General features: G+C 65.1%; 2 protein-coding genes across 7 annotated transcripts; both read left to right on the plus strand.

Moving 5' to 3' along the window:
* The first annotated feature begins 1566 nt into the window (after positions 1 to 1566).
* Positions 1567 to 7810, plus strand: SHC2 (SHC adaptor protein 2). Of its 4 annotated transcripts, none has more exons than XM_069790663.1 (13): positions 1567 to 2154; positions 3112 to 3182; positions 3578 to 3638; positions 3838 to 3957; positions 4081 to 4134; positions 4352 to 4403; positions 4578 to 4704; positions 4856 to 5036; positions 5122 to 5188; positions 5283 to 5447; positions 5928 to 6229; positions 6407 to 6544; positions 6710 to 7810. In XM_069790663.1, exons 1-12 carry the CDS (start codon positions 1567 to 1569, stop codon positions 6533 to 6535), a joined length of 1917 nt encoding a protein of 638 aa, XP_069646764.1. In that variant the 3' UTR covers positions 6536 to 6544; positions 6710 to 7810. The 4 variants fall into 4 exon arrangements, with proteins under 4 accessions (XP_069646764.1, XP_069646766.1, XP_069646765.1 ...); XM_069790665.1 differs by having other exon boundaries at positions 7500 to 7810; XM_069790664.1 differs by having other exon boundaries at positions 7515 to 7810.
* A 4659-nt stretch (positions 7811 to 12469) lies between these two features.
* On the plus strand, positions 12470 to 16732 carry C2CD4C (C2 calcium dependent domain containing 4C). 3 transcript variants are annotated; one of them, XM_069790666.1, is made up of 2 exons: positions 12470 to 12551; positions 12986 to 16732. In XM_069790666.1, exon 2 carries the CDS (start codon positions 13005 to 13007, stop codon positions 14262 to 14264), a length of 1260 nt encoding a protein of 419 aa, XP_069646767.1. In that variant the 5' UTR covers positions 12470 to 12551; positions 12986 to 13004; the 3' UTR covers positions 14265 to 16732. The 3 variants fall into 3 exon arrangements, with proteins under 3 accessions (XP_069646767.1, XP_069646769.1, XP_069646768.1); XM_069790668.1 differs by having other exon boundaries at positions 12534 to 12592; XM_069790667.1 differs by having other exon boundaries at positions 12539 to 12600.
* The last annotated feature ends 5737 nt before the right edge of the window (positions 16733 to 22469 follow it).

Below are 22469 nucleotides of genomic sequence, written 5' to 3' on the forward strand. Positions count from 1 at the left end.
TGGGGTGGGCTGGGGAAAGGCGAGGGTCCCCGGGACACCAGTATGGTGGAGCAGCTGCAGGCCCCGCTCTGAGCCAGGGGGTGGGTTTCAGCTGTGGGCCCCCTCACCCCTCTGCGCCCAGCCAGCCTGGAGCCAGGCTGGGGCAGGGGAGTCGGCATCCATGGCAAAGCCCTGGAAATGCCAGGGCTGAGGGCGAGCTCGAAAGGAAGTGGTGGCTTTGGGCTCCGTCCACGGCTCTGCCAGGGCAGCACTGGGGTGCTGGCGTGAGTTGTGCTGGAGCATCACCCTATTGCCTCGCAGAGATGGGGCTCGCACCCTCTGCCTGAGCTCAGCTCCCGCCACCCCGGGGCACCAGCAAGAAACCCCAGCGGGACTTGCCAGCTCTGCCTGTGCCAGCCCAGCACCCATCTCACACCGGGGAGGGGACATGCACCGGCCCCTCTCTGGGCCCTGTGGTGAGCGGGATGCTGTGGGTTGGTGCTGGGCTTGGCAGGAGGTCTAGCCCTTTGAATGACTGGAAAAAATCAGCAGCCCCAGGGCTGGAGGAAGGGTGAGTTACTTGACTGAGGTCAGAAAGTCCCTTTAAGGTTTCTTTTTTCCCTGCTTGCTGCAGATACTGGCACAGAAGCAAGAAAATGATTGTGCTTTTTACTGCCTGAGCCCTCCAGACAGATATAAACAAACAGGATCCAGACCTGGCTTTGGAGGCAGATGAAATCAGAGTGAACAAGACCACTGGGCTGGGAGGCACAGAAATAGGGCAGCCTCGCTGTGCAGTGAAGCCTGGCAAAGCCTCCCGCACCGTCGCCTCCCAGCCAGCCCCAGGCTCCCTGGAAGCGCTGCCCGGTGACGGAGATGCGGAAAGAGCAGAAAATGTCCCCTTTGTGGGTGCGGGCAGTGGCCAGGGGCTGCTGGCCCCTTCCAGAAGCTGCCTGCTGGCCACTCTGGCTAATGGCAAAGCGTGAGCGGGGAACAGCCTGTGCATCAGCCTGATGGCTCCCGGGGGAGGCAGCAGCCCATATCCCTGCTCCACTGCCCCCCCCCCGCCAGCCCGTTGACCCCACACCGCCTGGGGTGAAGCTGGGAGCCCGCAGGGCCGGTGCGAGCCCCGGGGCTCGGCTCAGCCGTGGGCCGCGGCGAGCGGGGTCTGGAGCAGGGCGCGGGGCAGAGGGCGAGAGGCTCCGTCCCCGCGGGGGCCGCTCGGACGTGGCGGGGGCTGCCCGGGCGTGGGGGCCGCAGAGCCGCTCCCGGGGGTCGGTCTGTCTGTCTGCCGGCCTCGTCCCCCGCTGTCCCCCAGTGCCGGGATCGCGCCTACCCTTTCGGGGCTCCCGCCGCCGCCCCCCCGCAAGCGCCCGCTGGTGACTCGGGGGGAGCAGCACAGCCTGGGGGGCGCGGGGCGGTCTGAGGATGCTGGGGGCGGGGGGGCGGTGCGGGAGATGCTGGGGTGGCCGCGGGTCCAGGATGGCGGAGGGGGGGGTGGCGGGGGATGCGCTGCCAGCCCGGGGGGGGTGGAGGGAGGGCGGGGGATGCGCCGGCGGGCCGGGGGGGCGGCGGAGCGCTCTCACCATGACATCAGCGCGGCGCGGCCCCGGGGGAGCGGGCGGGGGGCGGGAGCCGGCGCGGCGGCGGAGCGGAGCGGCAGCAGCGGAGCGGAGCGCGGCCCCGGGCATGCTCCCGGAGCCCAAGTATGACCGCTTCCGCGACGAGCCGCTGACCGCCCCCATGCCGTCGCCGGCCCCCGCGCCTTGCCCCGCGGCGGGCGAGGAGCCCGAGCCCGGCACCACCTTCTGCGCGCTGCTGCCGCGGATGCCGCAGTGGAAGTTCCCCGGCCCCGCCGGCTTCCTCGGCCGCGGCCCCGCCGGCGCCGGCCGGGAGCTCTCCGCGCCGGCCCGGGCGGGCGGCACCGCGGCCGCGGGGGCCCCCTCGGCGCTGGCCGCCGTGCTGGGCGCCTGCGAACCGCTCTGCGCCGCGCCCTGCTCGCTGCCGGCCGGCGGGCGGCCGCGGGGGGCGGCGGGGCGGGCGGCGCGGGCGGAGGCGGCCCGGCCGGGCGGGGAGGAGTGGAGCCGCAAGGGCAGCTTCATCCGCAAGCCGGCGCAGGGCTGGCTGCACCCCGACGAGCGGGTGCTGGGGCCCGGCGTCTCCTACATCGTCCGGGTAAGTCCCGAGCCCGGAGCCCGAGCCCGGCCCGCCCCGGCGCGGGAGGGCGCCGAGCCCCCGGCCCCACGCGTGTCCGTGTCCGGGGCTCGGCGGGGCTCGCCGCTCCTCCCGACGGCTGCGGGCAGAGCCCGCGGCTCGGGTCCCCCGTGTCTCCCAGCCCCGGCTGCCCCAGGGCAGGCTCTGCCGCCGAGGCAGGACTGCGGCCGCATCCCCAGGCTCCCGCGGGCGCTGCCCTGGGGCCGCCGCCGCCCGAGCCCACGGTGCCGAGCGCGGCTGTGACCGCGGCCGAGGGGACGCGGTGAGGGCCCGGCCTGGAGGGTGTCCTGGGCAGCCACCCCCGGCACACGCAGCCTGCTGCCGCTTCGCCCTGTCACGGGCAGCCCGGCCCCGTTACTGCCCGCGTTGTCTGGCGTGGCCCGGGAGGGACGGCGCGGCCTCCCGAACCGGCCTGGGACAGGGTGGGAGCCGGGGGGGGCTTTCTGGGCCAGGGAACCAGCCTCGGGACCCAGCAGCAGTCAGCCCCTACGAGGGCATCACAAGCCGTAGCGCGCAGATGAGTTTGTCGGGTCTCAGCGTGAGGGCTGGGCGTGCTCTGGGGCATTTTGGGGTGGGGGGCGAAAGGGTGCCGTGTGGTCGCTGGAGCTGGTGTGGAAGGGGCCCTTCTCACTGACGCCTGGCTCTCCCTCTCCTCTCCCTCTCCTCTCCCTCTCCTCTCCCTCTCCTCTCCCTCTCCTCTCCCTCTCCTCTCCCTCTCCTCTCCCTCTCCTCTCCCTCTCCTCTCCCTCTCCTCTCCCTCTCCTCTCCCTCTCCTCTCCCTCTCCTCTCCCTCTCCTCTCTCTCTCCTCTCCCTCTCCTCTCCCTCTCCTCTCCCTCTCCTCTCTTCTCCATTGCCTGCCCTGGGCTGGTGGTGGTGGCCGGAGGAGGCTGCTCTGACCGTGTCCCGTCCCCCCGCAGTACATGGGCTGCATCGAGGTTCTGCGCTCCATGAGGTCCCTTGACTTCAACACCCGGACACAGGTCACCAGGTACGTCCCTGCGATCCCGCTCTCCCGCACCCCAGTGCCATCCGGAGCCCCCATCGGCCCTGGGTGCACCCCCTCCCCAGGGCCATGTGGGGGGGAGGGGGGCACACGGGGCCAGGGTCTGGGGGGGCTCTGCCCCACGGGATCCACCCTGCACGCAGGGACGTGGATGAAGGGTACTGCCACGGATCAATGGGTGGAAAGAGGAGAAGGGAGGTGGCCCTGGCTGGGATTACATACCACGGGCCGTGACGTGGGGCAGCGCTGCGGGGAGGCTGCAGTGCCCCGGGCTGCAGGGGCTGATGCCCCCAGACCCTGCAGAGCCGTGGGCAGGGGAGGCAGCTGGGAAGGGGCTGCGGGTCTGCAGCAGTAACCTGGCTGGGGGCCGTGGCTTGCAGGGAAGCCATCAACAGACTGTATGAGGCAGTGCCAGGTGTCAAGGGCATCTGGAAGAAGAAGGTGAGTTTCCACCCAGCCTGTCCCTCCCTGGGCTCCTTCCTGGGGTGAGCTGGGGCTGCAGGACAGGGTGCTGGGGGTGCCTGCCTGGTTTGCAGAGCAGAGTCTGGGGTCTCTTGGGGCACCCCTCTTTGCCTTCTTCACCCCAGGAAACCTGGTCCTGGTGGGCTGCATCGCCCCCACAGTCCTCTCCCCCCGTCAGGCTCCCAACAAAGCCCTCTTCTCCATCCTGGGCAAGAGCAACCTCCGCTTCGCTGGCATGAGCATTGCTGTCAACATCTCCGTTGACGGGTTGAACCTCATGATCCCCACCACGCGCCAGGTGAGGACTGTCCCCAGGGACACAGCCCTGCCACCTCCCAGACCTCTGCCTCCTGCTGTGAACCGGGGGGGCTGGTGGCCCCCACGCTAAACCTCCCCGTGGGCCATGTCCCCCCCGCCACAGATCATCGCCAACCACCACATGCAATCCATCTCCTTCGCCTCTGGTGGGGACACGGTGAGGCACAAACGTCTCAGCCCTCCCCTGGCTGCGGTCCCTCAGGGGCAGCGGGGATGGGGGCTGCCTGTCCTACGGCTGAGCTGAACTGCGGGGCAGCCTGGTCCCAGGGCAGGATGCGGGGCCGAGGCCGAGCCGGTCCTCTCGTCCCGGCCCCCCAGCCCTGCTCCCCGCACGGCAGCGGGATGCAGGTCCTGAGCTCCCCCTTTGCCCCCAGGACACCACAGACTATGTTGCCTACGTCGCCAAGGACCCCATCAACCAGAGAGGTGACGCTGGCCCCCATGCCCGGGAGCTCTATGGAAAAGGCGGGATGCATGGGGGGGATGAAGGCTGGAGTAGGGGATCCCTCATGGGGAGCACGAGGGGTGGCTCAGGGTGGTCCCGGAGGGTTGGTGGGAGTGCAGGGGAAACACTCGAGCCGTCCATCTGTCTGTTTGCAGCCTGCCACATCCTGGAGTGCTGCGAGGGGCTGGCGCAGAGCGTCATCAGCACGGTGGGACAAGCCTTCGAGCTGCGCTTCAAGCAGTACCTGCACAGCCCCCCCAAAGTGGTGGTACCCCCAGACAGGTAGGGGAGCGGGGGCCCCGCTGCAGCCCACAGCCCCTGTCCTGGGCATGTCCCCTGGCTGGGGGTTGCTCTGGCAGCCTCCATCCCTGCCGGGCGTGGGGAGGGCTCTGAGCCTGGCAGGGCGTCCCCAGCTCGCCCGTCCCTGCTGCAGGGCACTGGGTGCAGAGGAATCAGCCTGGGGAGAGGACGAAGAGGTGGCCGAGCACGATTACTACAACAGCATCCCGGGGAAGGAGCCACCCCCGGGGGGGCTGATCGACTCCCGGCTCCGGCATGGCACAATCCTGGGCCACATCCGCACTCAGCCCTCCGGCTCCGGCCCCCCCAGCCAGGTGAGCACCTGGGGCTGCTGCCAGTCCTGCTGTGGGGGTCCCAGGCAGACCCCCACCTGACACCCTCACTGTCTCCTCTCCCCAGGGCAGCTTTGCAGCCAGGCGAGACCAGAGCAGCCAGCCAGGGCCACCCTGGGACCTGGAGAGCCAGGGTGGGTACCACCGCGGGGGAGCCCCGGGAACCATGAGCGAGGGTCCCCACGGCTCTGCGCTGCCTGGGCTGGCAGTGATGCCTGGTCCTCGCAGGCCAGCCCTGCGACGGGTACCTGGAGGCGGACGGCCACCCCCTGGGCCCACGGGACTACGAGGAGCACATGTATGTGAACACGCAGAGCCTGGACACCTGGGAGCCAGAGGCAGCAGCTCACGGGGCGCTGGAGGAGAGCCCCAAAAAGGACCTCTTTGATATGAGTAAGCTGCCACACTGGGGGGTGTCTGGCACAGAACCTGCTGCAGAGGGTCCAAGCCATGCCGGCGGGCTTCCCAGCCACATGCGACAGCTCCGACGGTGCCCGCGCTGGCTGAGCCCAGAGCAGCGACGTGCTGAGCGCTGGGGGCCGTGAGCCGGGGGCCATCCTTGCCCGCCCTTGCCGGGGCAGCAGGGCCATGCTCGCAGCAGGGCTGCAGGTGGGCACCCCATCTTCCTGCCCTGCCTGGCCTCGTGGAGGGGGCAGCCGTGCCAGGGCAGGGGGGCACCATCCCCTCCATGCCTGGGCACAGCATCATGCCCAGGACGGCTGTGGTGCAGCGGCATCCAGCCCAGAAGTGGGTCTGGCTGTAACCTGGGGTCCTGCTGCCACTGCTTGGACTGGCCCCTGCCGCACCCCAGCCCTGCTTTGTGCCTGGCGGACGGGGGTGTGTGTGACGCCCTGCACCCCCTGGCTCCTGCAGGACCGTTCGAGGATGCCCTGAAGCTCCATGAATGCATTGCCGGAGGTGGCACCAGCCCCCCCATAGAGGACCAGTGGCCGAGCCCCCCCACGCGGAAGGCCCCCATCGCCCCCACGGAGGAGCAGCTGAGGCGGGAGCCGTGGTACCACGGGAAGATGAGCCGGCGGGATGCTGAGAGGCTCCTGCAGATGGACGGGGACTTCCTGGTGCGGGACAGCCTCACCAACCCGGGGCAGTACGTGCTGACCGGCATGCACAGCGGGCAGCCCAAGCACCTGCTGCTGGTGGATCCCGAGGGAGTGGTAAGGGCAGGGCGCGGGATGGGCGATGGGGGACAGGGGGTAAGGGCAGGGTGGAGAGGGATGCTGGAGGACACGAGCTGCAGGGGTGGGCAGGCGTCAGGGGTTGCATGGGGAACCTGTGCAGGAGGCAGCTCTCCTGGGTTCAGGACTGCTATGCCCCCCCCCCCCGGCCCCCAGGTGAGGACCAAAGATGTGCTGTTTGAGAGCATCAGCCACCTCATCAGCCACCACCGGCAGAACGAGCAGCCCATCGTGGCCGCGGAGAGCGAGCTGCACCTCCGCCAGGTTGTCCGGAGGAAGCAGTGATGCCGGAGGGTATGTGAGCCCCCGACCCACTCCCCTGGCACGAGAATCGTCCCAGCCCTGGGGCAAAGCCGGGGCCCATCTGTGCTCCCCTCCTCCAGTTGTGCCTGGCCTCTGGGGAAGGCAAAGCCCCCCCCCCCAACACGCCAGGGTCAGGTTCCCCATCCCCCTCCCCAGTGTGGCCCCACGGTCCCTGGCCCCGAAGGGCCCGCACACACACTACTGCCTCCTCTCCATCATCTGCATGGGGCCCCTTGCCCAGCTGGACATGAAGATGTTTATTCCACGTGTGCAGGTGAAACGGTGCCAGGGTGGGAGCCGGTGGGTGGCCTCACCAAGAGGTGTGGAGCCCGAATCCGGCTCGGGCAGCACTGCCTGCTCCTGCCTGGGGCTGCCTGCGGCTCGCCCCAGCAATGGGAGGGGGCCCGGGCAGGCATCACTGTGGGGGTGCCCTGTCCCCCTCCTGCCCGGGGGCCCTGCCTGCACAGGGCTGTGTGCACCCAGCCCGTGGTACTGCCAGCCCCCATTGCCCAGCGCTGCTGTCACCGGGGCCGGCTCCATCTCAGCACAAGGAATTGGTCTCTGGATGATGACAGAGCAAATGGGGTCTAGGCTGGTGCCAGGACCCTCGTCCCAGGGCTCCCAGGGTGGGATGGAGTGTGCAGGCTTGGCATGTGCCTGCACGCATGTGTGCATATCTGTGTGCGTGCATAGGTATGTGAGGGGCAGCTGGGAGGACCAGCCCTTTGCCCATAGGGTTGTGCCTCTCACCCACTGTTGCTGCTCAGGACCCAGCTCCCTGCCTTGGTTCCCCCTCTCTGCCAGGACATTCAGGGGCTGCCCCCATCCATGGGGTCCTCTGTCAGTGCGGGTTGTAGCCCCCAGCTTGGTTCTGCCCATGGGGCTGGGCACAGTGTCTCTTGGAGGCCAGTGGTGCTGGATCTCCCTGTCGGTCCCACACTTCCAGCTGGATTCTCCCCAGGAGCAACTGCCACGTGAGGCTCCCGGCGGCCCCGAGCCCCCGCAGCCCTTCCCAGGCTGGGGCCAGGACGAAGCTGCTGTGGGGAAGGTGCGTGGCAGAGGTGAGCTCCCAGCACTGGCTCATGAGGCCAGGGCTGCCAGGAGGAGAGGCGTCACCTGGCCCCTGGGGGACCCCCCGGCCGGCTCGGGGCTTCGGCAGGTTTTTATGGCATACACGGCCCCTTGTCCACTGTGTCTGGCACTCGGCATGGGTTCGTGGTTTGGAATACGTTTCTAATTAAACCTGGAAATAAGCAAGGTGCCCGGGTTGTTCGTGCTGCCCCCGGGCATGGTGCTGGGATGGGGCTGCCACTACCGGCTCCTGTGCCCAGGGGCTCGAGGGGGCCGGGCATGCAGATGGTGCCAGGACAGCATCTCCATCACCACCAATTCCTGGCCAGTCTCACAATGGCGGTGGCAGCATGCCCTGTCCTGGCTGGTCACGCTTGTCTCTCTCTCCCCTCCCTGGTCCCCCTGTCCCCCCCGGCTCTGGAGGGGGCTAGAGCACCCAGAGTTTGACCCTGCAGTGCTGGTCCTGCACAGCATCTCCTCCTTGCACCCGGCATCTCCTTGCCCTGCCTGCTTCTGCTGCCTGCAGGCTCACCTCCCACTTCTACCCCGGTCAGGATGCAGCCACCCGCCTCCAAGCCTCCTGGCGAGGCCTCATCTGGCTCTTGCCACAGCCGGGCTGGCACCAAGCAGCCTGGAGCCAAGTTGTCACCCATTAATGAACAGGTTGTCCAGCAGAGTGAGAGCCCTGTAGTGGGCCTGGCCGCAGCTCCTGGCTGTGCGGCATGGCCAGCAGGTAGAAAAAGCACATGGCTGGAATCGGCGGAGGCAGGAGAATACTGCCCCAGTGCTGCTGGAGCCCAGCAGTGGGAGGCTTTCCATGCCAGCAGTGTGGCTGGGCTGTGAACCGCCGGGCACGTGCACCGGGTGGGCAGCAGCCCCAGTGCTGGCTGGCTCCAGGGTCCTACCCCAGGCACGCGTGCCTGGTGCTGTCAATGTGCTGCTGGCACCCATCTTGCAGAGCGGGGTCACCCCGGCACCCTCTGCCCCTCGCTGGGGACAGCCCCTCCTGGGACAGAGCCACTGGGTGCTGCCTGACTCAATGAATAAAATAAGCCCCTAAATAAAGCCCAGTAATGCATGTGTCATTTTCCATTGATAGTTGAATACCTACAGGGACACGGTGCTTCCATCTCAGCTGCTATTTTTTGTCATGTAGTAATGCGTCTGCAAAGATAATTGCGCTGTTCCCTCAATAGCAGAGGCAGGAAAAGGCAGCGACAGCCCAGATTTTCTTCTTTTCACTGCTGGAGAACAAGCCCACGCCTTTCACTGGCTGCTGCTGGGTCTGCCCTGGCCCCTCGGCCCTGGGGATGCGGCCATGAGGTGGGGTATTTATTTTAGGCGTTTAACCACTTTGGTTGAAGCTGGTGTGCAGTGCCAACGGCACAGGGTGCAGGGGGCTCTGCCCCCCCCGCCTCCGCCCCAGGTTGTAGGACTACTGCGTGGAGACACGGGGACCCTCCTTGAGAGGGTCCTGCTGTGGGGCAGCACCCCATGGCGACCTGGCATGAGGGCAGGACCCTGCAGGGGGAGGCGGGCTGGGAGCCATGCAGCAGTTCTTGAAACAAAAAAAACCAGTTAAAACAAATATGAGGCCTTGATCGAGTTAAGTATGGGCATGAATAATGCAGTCAGAGCACCAGGGAGTGCTCCCATCTGAAACTGGATTTCTTTCCACATGCTCTGCACCCAGTGCAGCTCCGCTCCAGACTGGTCCTGGCTGGGCTGAGGGCGAGTGAGGAGAGCGCCCATGGGAGCCTGCGGCTGGGTGATGGTGGAGCGAAGCGGATAGTGGCACATGTGCTGAAACCGCCAGTGGCTGCTGGTGTGTTTTGAGTAGCCATCTGTAGGCTCCAGAGTTAACACCGGGCTGAAGGAGAGAGCTACTGGCCTCTCAGCACTCCTCCTTCAGCCCATGTGATGATGGGGAGGCCGAGATGTTTGGGGAAGGTTTGGAAGCCACAAAAGAGCAGCTGCAGAGGGACGTGGCCTCCTTGCTCTCCCAGGGCCGTGGGGATCTCGCTGGCCAACTGTCCCTCTGTCTCCAATCGTGCTGACAACAAACACTGCCCAGTTCAGTTTTCCTGGACAGAGGGTAAGAGTCTCTGACATTGGCAGAGCAAGTTTAATGGAAAGAACTAACCAGCTGGGTAAGAAATGTGTGCAGCACTCCTGCCCTGGAGGGGCTGCGGCAGGGACTCAGCCCATGCCCCTGGATCCCGGGGTCCTGGTCCCAGCCCCTTCCCCTCCTGGGCCTTTCTCCTTCCCAGCTTCCAGCAGGTGGTAGCACGCTGCCAGCTCCGCCAGCCCCGTCCCCAGCCCTGCCAGCGTCCCCAGGCCCGGCAGTGTCCCCAGCCAGGCATCGCTCACCCATGGTGCCATGCCCAGGCCTTGCCAGGCACCACATGCCTCCGGCAGCCTCCAGCCCAGCATGAGGGACCCCTGTCCACCGCACCCAGCCCTTGTCTGGCTCCCCGTCACGCTGCCTGGGGAAGTGGCTCTGGAGCCCCGAGAGCTGACCCCTCCTGGCATCCCGTGCTGCCTGATCCACGGAGAGCCCTGGATGAGGGGGAGGCTGGCAAGAAAAGGCACCCCTCCTGGCTCCATGTTGCTGGGTGCCAAGCGAGAGTCCAGAGCCCATTTTAGAGGCCCTGGAAACCTTGTTTTCTGCTGGCCTTGTGAGCATTTGTTCTCTGCCTGTTTCTGTTTTGGGTCTGGCAGCTCCCAGCACACGCAGTGGCTGTGGCAGCGCAGTGCCGCAGGCAAGTGCTGGTCTCTGGCAGCCCCATGCCGGCAGCGGGGCTGGCTGCAGCCCCTGCCTGCACTGCCGGGAAGGGATGTCCCCAGCACAGCCCATGTCCCCAAGGTGCCAGAGATGTCAGCACCCATGCCAGCTCCTGCCGTGAGCACAGGGTCTCTCCTGCTGTCCCTTCAGTGGGAACTGGGGCATTCTGAACCTCAGCATCACTGCCTGACTACTGCAACTCCTCTCCTGCCTCAAACCTGGAAGCCCTGCCCCAAGCTGAGCCCAGGCAAGTTCAGTGCAGGCAGCTCCAAGCACCCTGCTCCCCTCCATGTCCCAGAGATGGCTGGCCCTGAGCCGAGCAGGCAGGCCTGGCCCAGCTCCAGTTTGTTATCTCAAGGGAACCCAACCATTTCTGCACCTTGTTTACCCACTGTTGTGCCAGGGCGGGGAGGAAAAACAAACACCAGCCTTTTGTTCACCAGCCTCCCCTTCCTGTGAGCCTCGTTTTCCTCTCCCGAGCTCCCTCTGCCCTCTTCCCCCACCATGGAACCCAGGACTCAGTGCCCTTGTAGTGCAGTGCCCAGTGTCCAGGCAGGACACCACTGTCCCCCTTCCCCATTGCCACCTGCAAGACATCCCTGCCCAGATCCCTCCAGGTCCTGGCTGGTTCCTGATCCCCACACGCCCTGTTCGGAGGATCCCAGCACCTTTTCCCAGGTCTGCTCCCATGCCAGCGAGGGGCAGCTGTGCCAAAGGGTCCACTGCCAGTGAGGGTCTGCAGCTGGCCTGAGCCAGTGCTCCTGGCCAGGCAGAGCAATGTGCCAAGAAAATCCATAAATCAGCATGCTTGCCCTGCCAGGGACCACCCGCTCGCTGCTGGGAGAGGCCTGGGCATGGCAGGCGGAGCGCATTTGGCAAAACTGGGGGGGTGCAGGGATTGGGGAGGGCAATTCGCTTCCAGAGAGGGAGGAGGGTTGTTCCCCCAGGACCTGGGGACCTTCTATCCTGCCACCTTTCCCAGGTGCTGGCAGAGCTGGCTGCTAGCCCTCGGTCTAGCTCGGCACGGCTGGCTGGCTCTTTTTATCAGCTTGGAGTCAGGATGCAGAGGGAGCTGAGACCTCCCACCTCTCGCGGTCGCTGCCTGGTTGCAGCAGCCCCTGCCGAAGGAGCTCACCATGCCCGGCTCTCCTTCCTGGCGATTATTCCCAGCCCTGCACTGCTGTGAGATGACGGTGCCTTCCCTGCAGCCTGATGGCATCCACAGGGCAGCAGCCAGGGAGGAACAGCTGCTGGTCCCTGTCCGTGCCACCGTCCTGCTTGGTGCATCCCTGTCCCCAAGGCTATAAATCCATGCGGTACCTGGGCTGGGGCCAATCACCCTGGTTTGAGCCTCCTGCCCCGCTCCTGCCCCCCCCGCAGCACCAGGGCCTCAGGGCCTGCAGTGATGCTCCGTGGATCCTCCTGACGTTTTGCCCCTGGTGCCCCCAGCACCACCTGGGCCGTATCCTGCCCCAGCACTGTCCCCGCCAGGTGCCAGTGAGACGTGTGACATGTGGCACTGTCTCTCCCAACTCCTCCAGCCACGATACTAAACCACTTAACGCACTTGGGGAGTCCTTGAGCTCCAAGCCCCCTCAAGTGCTGCTGGCTTTGTCCAGCGCTTTGACGAGCTCCAGAGCTCGGAAGGGACAGCGGGCTGTGCTCGGGGGGGCGGGGGGGAAGGAACGGCTCCGTCCCGCTGGCCTCGGCCCCCGATCGCGCTCAGGGCGGGAGGGCGCTGGGGGGGGGGCACGGGGCTGCTGCCGTCCCGCTCCCGCCCTCATCCCGGCTCAGGGCCCCCACTCTCCCGGTCCCATCCGAGCCCCGGGCTCCCGTGGGCAGGCGGCCGGTTGTCCCGGGGCCGGGTCCCCGCGTCCCCCGAGCATCAGCATGCCGGGGCCGCTCGGCCCGGCTCGGTCCCGATCCCGATCCCGATCCCGATCCCGGTCCCGGTCCCGGTCCCGGTTCAGCCGGGCGCGGCACGGCACGGCACGGCGCGGGGAAATGCGGGGGCGCCGCGCTCGGAGGATTACGGCGGCGGCGCGGGGAAGGAGCGGGGCCGTCGCCGCCGCCGCCGCCGTATAAAAGCGCGTCCGCGCCCGCCCCGCCCGGGCTGCGGTGGCGGCGGCGGCTCCACTCCAGGTGCGGCGGCTCCCGGCAACTTCCCGCTCGCGGCGGCGCCGGTCGGTCGGTTCATTCGTCCGGGCATCGCATCGCGTCGCGGCCGGCAGCGGCTCCCCGTGCGCCGCGGCCGTCCCGTCCCGTCCCGTCCCATCGCTCGGGTCCGTGTCCCTCGGGTCCGTTTCCCTCTGCGCGGCCGGTACTTTCCCGTTCCCCACCCCCGGGCTGGCGGGTCTCGGTGCCCATCGGCGCGGCCGGTTTTTTCCCGTCCCCCACCCCGGGCTGGCGGGTCCCCGTGTCCCTCGGTGTGGCCAGTTCCTTCCTATCCTTGTCCCCGTCCCCCCGGGCTGGGGGGTCCCGGTCTCTCGGTGCCGCTGCTCACCCTTCAGGCTGATGGCTCCGGGCTGCCGGTGCCTGGCCCCCGGTGACAGCGTTGCCCTTTGGGTCTCTTCCAGCCCCGCACTCAGCGGCAACATGTGGCTCCTGGAGCGGCTGCGCGGCGTGGCGGAGAATGGCGGGTCCCGGGGCGCAGGGCCAGAAGAGTCCCCACGGGGGTCCCGCTACAGCAACGTCCTCACCCCCGACAAGATCCCCGACTTCTTCATCCCACCCAAGCTGAGTGCGGCGCCTGCCGAGACTGAGGGCCCTGAGCCCCCTGCAGCACCCGCCCTGGGCCCCTCAGCCTCAGAGCAGGACCTGGCTGGGCGCAAACCCCCACGCAGCCCCCGGCCGTCCAGCCGGTCCCGGCCGCGGGCCGCTGGCCGACACATCATCCAGATTGAGAGTGCTGAGGACTGGACGGCCGACGGGGGCTTCGGCACCAACGTGGACCCGCAGGCGCAGACGGCCATGTCGCTGCCCTACGTGCCCAAGGCACAGACCTCCTATGGCTTTGCCACGCTGGTGGAGAGTCCCCACACACGGCGCAAAGAGTCGCTTTTCCACAGTGAGCACAGCAGCCTCTGCCCCTCGCCGGCCACCTCGCCCAGCGCCCAGCGCAGAGCCAAGCTCAATGGTGAGAGCGGGCCCCGGGCGCCCGCTGACCTGGGCGCAGCCCTCATGCACCCTGGCCGCTACTTCAGCGGTGGCGAGAGCGACACGTGCTCCTCAGCCGAGTCCTCGCCCTTCGGCTCCCCGCTGCTTTCCCGCTCTGTTTCCCTGCTGAAGATCTTCAGCCAGGAGAGCCAGTCCAAGGTCATCAAGCTGAAGCACTCAGTGGCCCGCAACAGCTCGCTGTCCACTGACGACAGCTCAGCTGACACCAGCCCCAGCGCCCAGCGCCGCGCCAGGAGTGCCCCAGCCGGGGGGCAGCCACCCACTGCCCTGCTGCCCCTGGACCTGCCACCGGGCCGCGACCGGGAGCACAGCCTGCGGCTCAGCCGGGGTGGGAGCCTGCGCCTGGCTGCTGACTACGACCCCTCCAACGCCCGGCTGCGCGTGCGGCTCGTCTCCGCCGAGGACCTCTACGATGCCCTCGTCGACCTGCGCAGCATCAACTGCTGCGTCTCCCTGTGCCTCAACCCCGGGAAGCTGCAGAAGCAGCGCAGCACCATCGTCAAGAACAGCCGCAACCCCATCTTCAACGAGGACTTCTTCTTTGATGGGCTGGGCCCCGGCCATGCCAGGAAGATGTCCCTGAAGCTCAAGGTGGTCAACAAGGGCAGCAGCCTTAAGCGGGACACGCTTCTGGGAGAGAAGGAGCTGCCGCTCACCGCCCTCCTGTCCTGCCTGTAGGCGCTTGCTGCCAGCCCCGGAGGGAGCTGTCTGCCTGTGGGGCCGGGGCGAGGGGGGGGAGGCCGGCCCTGTCCCCCAGCCCTGCTGGAGGAGGGCTTGGAAAGGCCCTTGGAGGAGGGACGGGGCCATGGCAGAGCGTGGGGGTCCCCGGGGGTGGCACTGCTGTGGGGCTCTGCCAGCACCAGCCCTCCTGCAGTAGAGCAGGCAGGGCTGGCAGCTGCAGCCTCTCCCCTCTGCTCCCTCCCTGCTCCCTCCTGGGGCTGCATCTCCCGGAGCCCAGTGGGGAGGCACCGGCCCCATCTCCACCGGGAAGGATGGATGTCAACTGCTGGGCTCTTCCCTCCCTGGTGCCTGTGGTCTCCAGCTGGCCAGCATGAAGGTTGGAGGTGGGTAGATCTCTGTAGCATACTTACTGCCACCTCTCTCAAAGCCCCAGCTCCTGGAGTCAGGTGGTACCATTGATCTTGGCTTTAATTTAAAAGACAAGTTTCTAGTCTTGGAAACTGCAGAGAAAATACTGCAGAGGTGACCCACGAGTGGGCCAAGGGAGGTGACCCTGGGGGATGAGTCAGGTTTGTGGGTTTTGAGCCTTTCCTGGACTTCTCCCAGCCCTGCGGGACTGCACAGATGTGCAAGTCAGCTTGGTCTGACACCTGCAGCCTCCCAGCATGCCCTCCCTGCCCACCCCCAGCAGTGTCCCCCGCTGCTGACCCCCTGCAGGAAATGGCTCATGCAGCTTTAGGGGCTTTGGGTTTGCTCAAATCCAGGAGGCTGCCTGTGCCTGTCCCCTAGCCATGGGAGGGAGATGCCAGGGGCTGGCACTGCCATGGGGGGCCTGGCACCCCTCACCCTGGGCACATGGGTGGTCCCGGGCAGTGTCCCAGCAGATGTCCTTGCTGACAAAAGCCAAGGCGACAGGAGTAGCCTCCCTCTGTGCTGGCAGTCTGGCTGGCACTGGGGACATCCCCTGGTGTTGCTGGGCAGGAGGCAGGCTGAGGCTCCCCTACCCTCTGCCCTCTCTTGCCTGTGGGGGCTCGGGGGCTTGTGAGCAGCTGCACCCGCCTGGCCGGAAGGATGTGTCCCATGGGGCCACGAAGCCCCTGTGCCTGGCGGGACACAGCTCCCGAAAGGGACTAGCCTGGCTCTGCAGTTTCCCTTTTGGGCGGAGTGGGGTGCTCCCACCGCTTCCCATCCCTCCCTGCCATCCCAGTTGACTGGCTGAAGGCACTGGGAGTGGGAGAAATGCCAGCCGGGGCATTTCTGCGGATGGATAAAACAGACACCTTGTTGTTGTTTGGTGTGGTGTTACCCATTGCATCGGGCTCTGCATGTTTCTCTGGAAGGGAGCAGAATTTGCAGTGCTCCTGTCCCTGCCTGTTGCAGCACATGTGGACACACACGCACACATGTGTCCCTCTGTATTAACCTCTGTCGGTGGCAGTTGATGTTCCTTCTTTGTCCTTTGCAGCAGATGGCAGATTTCAGTGTTGGCTATTTATATCCGAGGCTGATCTTTCCCAGCGTGTTTTACTTATGTCTGTAAATATGTTTCAGGTACGCGAGGCATGGTTCTGATAGCACGGTGTTTGCATGTCGTGGGGATTTGGGGTGATCGTGGCTGTTTGTCGAGCTTGTGGCTGAAAACAAACCGTGCAGGATGTAAGGAGCAGACACATCCCTCCTTCGTGGGGGGTTTCCCACCTGAGGCTTCCCACCACTCCCCCAGGAGCCAACACGGGGGACACTCCTTGACCCCGGAGTGCCCAGGCTCGCCCTGGGGGAAGATGGGGGCTCTGGGGAGGGTGGGATGGGGAGATGGGCCATGTCCCTGAGCAGTCCTGGGGCAGGAAGGGGACCCTGCCCAGCTGGCTGCTGCCCAACAGCCCTGTGCACCCCTCACCAGTGACCTGCGGTCCCCGGGGGGGCTGTGCCTGCAAGGGGCTGGTGGGACCCAGGCACTGCTGGGGGTGGGGGGCACCCACCAGGCTGCAAGGGGAGGGAGAACAGGAGCTGGGCAAAGATTTTGGTGCTCTGTGAGAGAGTTGGGGGGTGACGCATCCTCCATGGCAGAGCTGTGTCCGTTTGGGTTCAGGGAAGGGGAACGCTGAGAGCAGGGCCCTGGGCTGCTCCTTGGGTTGGGGCTGGCCCTGGGGGGACACCCAAGGGCCTGGGGGCTTGTGTTGCCCCCCCACCTGTCCTAGGGCTGCCTCACTGGAGTCGAGCCCTGGGATGTGCTGCTGTGAGCCCTGGTCCTGCAATGGGTGGGCAGGCAGTGTGGGAGCTGGGACTGTGGCCTGGCTGGGTCTTTCCTCCCCTGTAGCTATTTTCTACTGTTCCTGCTTTGATATTTCTGTGGCTGGATTTAATGATGCATTTTTGGAGTGAAAAAATATATTAATACCTGAATGGAATGTTTGTTTACAGATGACTTCCCCTTTTTAGTGCAATAAAGTAATTTCTAAAACAGATGCAGGTGGTACCCTGGCTCCTGGTTTCCCCAAGGCGTTCCCTATGCTTTTTATTGCCGTGGCTGTGGCATCCCCCGGGCCCTGTTACCTTCCACACTGGCTCGCTGTGCAGTGGAGGGGTGGGGGAGCAGAGCTGGGCGCCTGGGGTTGCCCAGCCACAGAGCAGCGACTGCTCTTCTGGGTGGTGCTGCCCGTTCCTGACAGCCTTGCAGGGGCTCAAAGCTCTTTCCTGGTGCTGCCGACCAGCCATGGGATGAGGTGGGAGCAAATCTCCCAGGGAGAACAGGGGGCGTGGGGAAAGGGGCTGTTCCTGTTGGGGGGTGGGGGGGGACGACCTGGGCCATCCCGGCCAGGGCAGAGCTGAGCTGGGGCATCGCCTGCATGACAGGGCTGTGGCGAGGGAGAGCCCCTTCCCACGCTCCAGTGGGAGTCCTTCCTCCTCCTCACCAGCTCCCCCAGCCTGGCCTCTGCGCTCCTTCTCGGCAGTGCTGGTGATTAAAGATATGACGATGTTTTTGTGCTCCCTGTCAGCAGTGGGCTGTGTGGGCTGGAGCGCTGCCCTCGCGGGGGGGCCGGGTGCCCAGCACCCACAGCCCAGGGGCTGCCCTCATGGGGGAACTCTGAGCTCCAGGAGACCCTCAGGGCTCTCTCTGGGGCACAGCTGAGCTCTGGCCCCATGGCAGCGCAAGGGTGGAAAGCCCTCCCTGCTGCTTTCTGCATTTCACAGTCCTTTTCCCAGCAAAACCCCGGCACCTCAGGCCAGTTCCTGCACAGCGGTGGTGATCTGTTCCAGCAGTGTTTTGGCATGAAAACAAACCCGATGGTTTCTGTCCAGCTGTGCCCCTGCCACGGTGCTGCCAGGACGTGTCTCCCAAGTGCTCTGCAGTGTGAGCGATGTGGGTGTCAGATGAGCTGCTCTCAGGGTGTCTCCTGGGCCATTTCCCTCCCCTGCCCCTTCAGGGAGCCCCCCTGCCTAGCTGTCAGCATTCAGAAGATTACCCTGTTTTTTTCCCACCTTTCACTTCCAAATCTGCTTTTAACCAGATGCCAACTGAAGAAAAGAGGGAGGTTTGTCTGTTACCTAAATGCCATTTTTCTAATTTCCACCATTCTAATAATTTGTCATTTTTGATAGAAATAAAGGCTGGGAGCACTAAACAGATCCGCCCTCTCTCCTCCTGCCCCCACAGGGGCAGAGAAAGCAGCGTGGCGAGAGCTTGGCAGGTGCCAAAAACTTAAGCAGTGCCTTTTTCTAGAGGTGTAAAACTACAGCAGTTTGCAATAAAATGAGGCTGATTAAGTTAGTCTGAACTAGAGTGGATGGGGTCAGCCTGAACACACGAAAAATCCCTGGAAAGTGTTCAACATTCAAAGCAGTGGAAGTAGTCACAGGGGTGGAGGGGGGTGTCTTGTGGGAGAAGATTTAACTCTGAATTTGTAATTGAGTCATTGTGGGAAGGAAATACGGCTACTTCTCTGCACCCTGGGCTGGACCCGGGAGGGCTGGGGTTGGGCTGAGATGAGCGTCTGAATTGGAAGATGCTGGTGGTGGCCAGGGCGGGGAGCAGGGGGATACGTCCCCTCTCCACAACGCAGCCCCTTGGGACGGAGTATGCCCAGATGTAGCGCAGCCCTTGGAGGCTGCCAGGTGAGAGACGGAGGGCATCTCTGCCCATTGCTGGCGATGCCCACGCCGAGGGATGTTCAAGCTCCAGGAGCTTTCGCCTGCACAGGGGTTTCTCTGGCCAGGGGTCCCCAGGCTGCTGCAGCCATGCACGGGTTGCTCTGGGGGATGGCACAGCACACGTTTGGGCAGCAAGATCCCTGCAGGAAACTGAGACTGAGTGGGGGGAGATGGCTGGATGCAGAGGAGCCGGTGGCAGCCTCCTTTACCATTATCTCCAGAGCAAGATTCACCTGGGTGAGACGCGCACACAGACCTCGGCTATTTTTAGTCCTGTGTTCCCACAATGCGAGGATTCAACTTCTGAGAAAATTGCCTGGAGCTCATTTAGCTGTGTGCATGATGGCTGGCGAGGGAGGGAGAGGGCAGATTAGGGGCTCAATCTCATACGGGGCATGCGGTGGGGCCAGGGCTCGCTGGGGAGGGAGGAGGCCAGCAGGGCCATCCCCACAGGAGGACACCCTGTCCCTGCCCTGTCCCCCAGCCGGGCAGGGGCATCCCGGGGCCGAGTGCCGTCCTCAGCTGATGCTCAGGGGTCCTCGGTGGTGGTTGGGACCAGAGCAGGTTTTGGCTGAGTGGGGCTGCAACAACTGCTTCTCCTCTCCAAATTTTTGTGGCACTGTTGGGGCTGGGGGAGCCTCGAGTGCTCCCCAGGCGGCCCCATCCCGGCCGTGTCCCTCCCCACCCCTGACCCAGCTGCCGATTTATCGTTTTGGTCTGAAAAAGCATCTTCCCGTTGCCTGGCAACCCTTGGCCACCCTGTCCAGCGGTGGGTGCGGGGCGGGGGGGACGCTCCATGGTGGGGGGGGCGCTCTGCCGCACCATGGCCAAGGGGCTGCTCAGTGCTGGAGGTGCGCGTGGCGTATGCGAAGCTGCCAGAGCGTTTCCCGTGCTCGGGGTCTGCACCACGGCTCTTGGAGGGCACGATCACCCGGTGTGCTCCAGGCGAAAATCGCTGCCTGCCATGAGCTCCCCGCTGGCAAGCACAACCTGCCACCTTCGAGCATGACGCTTCTCCCAGGACGTGATTCACCAGGCCAGCAAACAGGCAACTGCATCTAGCCATCAGACAGCACAGAAAAACCTCCAGGGCGAGAAAAACCAGGCTCGCACTGGGGCAAGACCCCCGGAGCCATCGCTGCCCTGCAGAGGGGCGACAGCTCTGCAAAGTGCCGGCGTGCCCCGGGTTGGCGGCAGCCACCCTTACAAGCCCCCCACCTCCTGGGGCAGACATGGAGGCAGCGGTTGTGGGAGCTGACGGTGAAACAGCCCCCGTGCCCGTCGCTGGCCGTCAGCCGGGCTGGGGGCACGGGGGCTGCACAGGGGTCCTGCGCTGGGGCCAGCCCACGGCAGCTCTGCCACATGGCTCTAGGCACCGGGGCCTGGCCGGCGGGACGCACTGCACGCGGGGCTGGGCACGCAGAGGCACAGGGCAGCTGCGAGCGTGCGGGTGTGCGGCAGAGAAGCGGCAAGCGCGCCCCGGGCAGTGCCAGCTGCACACGAGCATCGGCCTCCCCCGGCATGCACAGTCCTTTGCTTTATTGCAAGCATTTGTCTTCCATGGCAGTGTGTCTGTTTTAAAGCAGAGAGGAGAGACTCCCACTGTTATTGGGAGGAAAACAGAACTTAATTAAATCCCACAATCCTTTGTAGTCACATCAGGCGAGGGAGAAAGCCAGAGGAGAGCGATTCCCCCTCGCGCACCTCCCGGGCTCCTGCAGCCCAGCACCCTGGGCCAGGCACCGGCTGCACCCTGCCAGCCAGTGGTCCGTGCTCCCCCAGGTGACACAGACCCCTCAGGCTGGGGGACCCAGGGGTCCGCTGGGAGCAGGGACAACCCGCGGCTCCTTGTCAGCCCTGCGGCACTTGGCGGTTTGCTAAAAGCCAGCGCCGTGGAAGCAGCAGCTGCTGGGGTGTCCCCAGGGCAGGTAGCACTGTCTATCACTGCCAGCTCCAGGGCACACACTCTGTGAATTTTGCTTTTCCATTTGAGCTTTGCTCTCCTACTTTGAGGCTGGTGATCCAACAAGGACCTGGGGCCAGATCCTGCCTCCGTAGCCAGGGAAAGGCAGCAAGCAGATGGGAAGCACTGCCTTGGACTCTCCCTCCCCATCTCCTCTGGCAGAGGAGAAATACGTGCAAGCCCCTGGAGCCAGCGCAGGCTTGGCTCAGGCCTGGGGCCAGGGTGGGCACATGGAGCGTGCGGAACCGCGCCGGGGAGCTCAGGGAGCGCACAGCTATGAGGATGGATGAGGGCAAGGGCAGAGGCGGCTTTGTGGGGTGAAGGATCTCTCCCGGCCTCTCCTCTGTCTCCAGTGACCTGCTCTTCACTACCTGCCTGCTGGAGTTTTAAACCTGCCTTTAAAATGTTTGCAAAATGCCCAAAGCATCAAATAGGCCCAGGTGGGAGGGAAAAAAATGGCATAAACAAAGCAGACAGGAGGATTTGTTAAACGCCAGCAGCTGCTGGCAAACACTTCGGTATCAGTGCAGACGGGCACCAATCGATACAGCATTTGGGGCCGCGGGCTGATCTCCACTCTGCACCCGTGGGCTGGCACCCGCCCTCGCTGCCTCCCACACAGGGGGGGCTCTGGCTGAGCCCAGGGTGGCTGTGCTGCCCAGGGGTCCCACTGCAGCGGGGGACACCCGTCCGGACCCGGAGCACCAGGGCGGGGAATGGCTGGGAGATGCTCCAGGTGCCAGCTGGGGCAGAGCTCCACTTCTCCCCCTGTTTCCCCACCCAGACCCCAAGCCCCTGGGCAAGGGGACAAGTCTCCATCTCCCTGCCTCAGCTCTCCCAGGGCAGTGGCAGCCCCACGGCCCATCAGGGCTGTGCTAATGTTAGCCCCTGCCTGCTCCGGGGCTGTTCATCTTGGTGGGGCATGACAGGAGAAGGGCACAAGACAGGCGTGGGACCACGTCTGCCATCGCGACCGAGTCTGCCTGGTGGAGGCAGAGCCCAGAGATCAGCTGGACATGCTGCAGGGAGCTCGTCTGGCATTGCCATGGTAATGGAGATAACGACCCACTGCCAGGCGGAGAGCAGGGAGGGCAGGGAGCTCGGGCAGGCTGAGCTTGCTGGGGAGATGCTGCCGGCCGCACTCGTCTGTGCCGGGGCAGCGCTGGGAGTCCCAGCCCAGGGCCTGTCATGCCGACATCCCCTGCTCGAGCCCCATGACAGCCTGGACAGGAGCAAGCGCATCCTTGCTGCAGGTGAAGCCCTCAGCACCCCTTGCACCTACAACAAAGCCAGAGGTTGAACTGGGCAATACATAAAAATGTATGTTCAAAGCCTCAAATCTCACTGCTGCCAGATTATAATTAATTCCTATTTGCAGCTCAGTCCAATTTCCCTCACACAGCTCCCAATTCAATCCAATTGCCATATGAGATTTCTGTAATCACTAATCTTATCAAGCACATCAGTGTGAAGTGAGAACACTGCAATTAGCAGGAACAGGAGCTGCAGGTGAGCTGCTGCTCGGCAAGTATTTATTTCACCTGTGCCAGGGGAGGACATGTGCTTGGTTGAGTGCTTGCTGGACCTGTCCCTTGCCCATCCTGGGCAGAGTGGGATGCTTGGGGATGGGGGAGCTGATGCTGTGGTGCTACCAGAGCTGCCAGGCACCAGCAGCTGTTGGGAGCTCCACAGGCAGCACGGTCATGCTGGCAGCTGGCCAGCCTCTGCTGGAGAGGGGGCTTGCCTTTCCCAGCCCCCCCCCCCCCCCCCCATCACCCTGGTGCTGCCAGGGGAGGTGAGAAACCTCAAGAGGATGCTGACGAACTGTCCTTAAACAGCGTTGCCTGTGCCTCTGCTTGTCACAGCAGCAGGAGCTGGAGATGAAGCATCAGCCTTAATTCTGGGTTTCCTGGCTTCTCTTGCCATCGCTCCCGGTGCCGCAGCCTGCCTCTCCCTGCCCCGCTTGGGTGTCCCTCACTGAGCAGAGAGAGACTTAGGCTTTAGGGGCAGGGGGAAGTTGCTGGTAGCCTGACCGCCAGCAAAGCATCACCCTCCTCTTGCCAGCTTTTGCTCCACATGGCTGTGGGGGA

The sequence above is a fragment of the Haliaeetus albicilla genome, chromosome 8 (assembly GCF_947461875.1).
Source record: "Haliaeetus albicilla chromosome 8, bHalAlb1.1, whole genome shotgun sequence".
NCBI classification, from domain to species: domain Eukaryota; kingdom Metazoa; phylum Chordata; class Aves; order Accipitriformes; family Accipitridae; genus Haliaeetus; species Haliaeetus albicilla.

What these genes read in the sequence shown, in the direction of transcription:
- SHC2 (XM_069790662.1), top strand. Translation starts at nt 1,567, where the DNA reads ATGACATCAGCGCGGCGCGGCCCCGGGGGAGCGGGCGGGGGGCGGGAG. An exon ending in AGGGCATCTGGAAGAAGAAG is followed by an intron (nt 3,639 to 3,837) that starts GTGAGTTTCCAC and finishes TCCCCCCGTCAG; the next exon opens with GCTCCCAACAAAGCCCTCTT. An exon ending in TGATCCCCACCACGCGCCAG is followed by an intron (nt 3,958 to 4,080) that starts GTGAGGACTGTC and finishes CCCCCGCCACAG; the next exon opens with ATCATCGCCAACCACCACAT.
- C2CD4C (XM_069790666.1), top strand. Translation starts at nt 13,005, where the DNA reads ATGTGGCTCCTGGAGCGGCTGCGCGGCGTGGCGGAGAATGGCGGGTCC.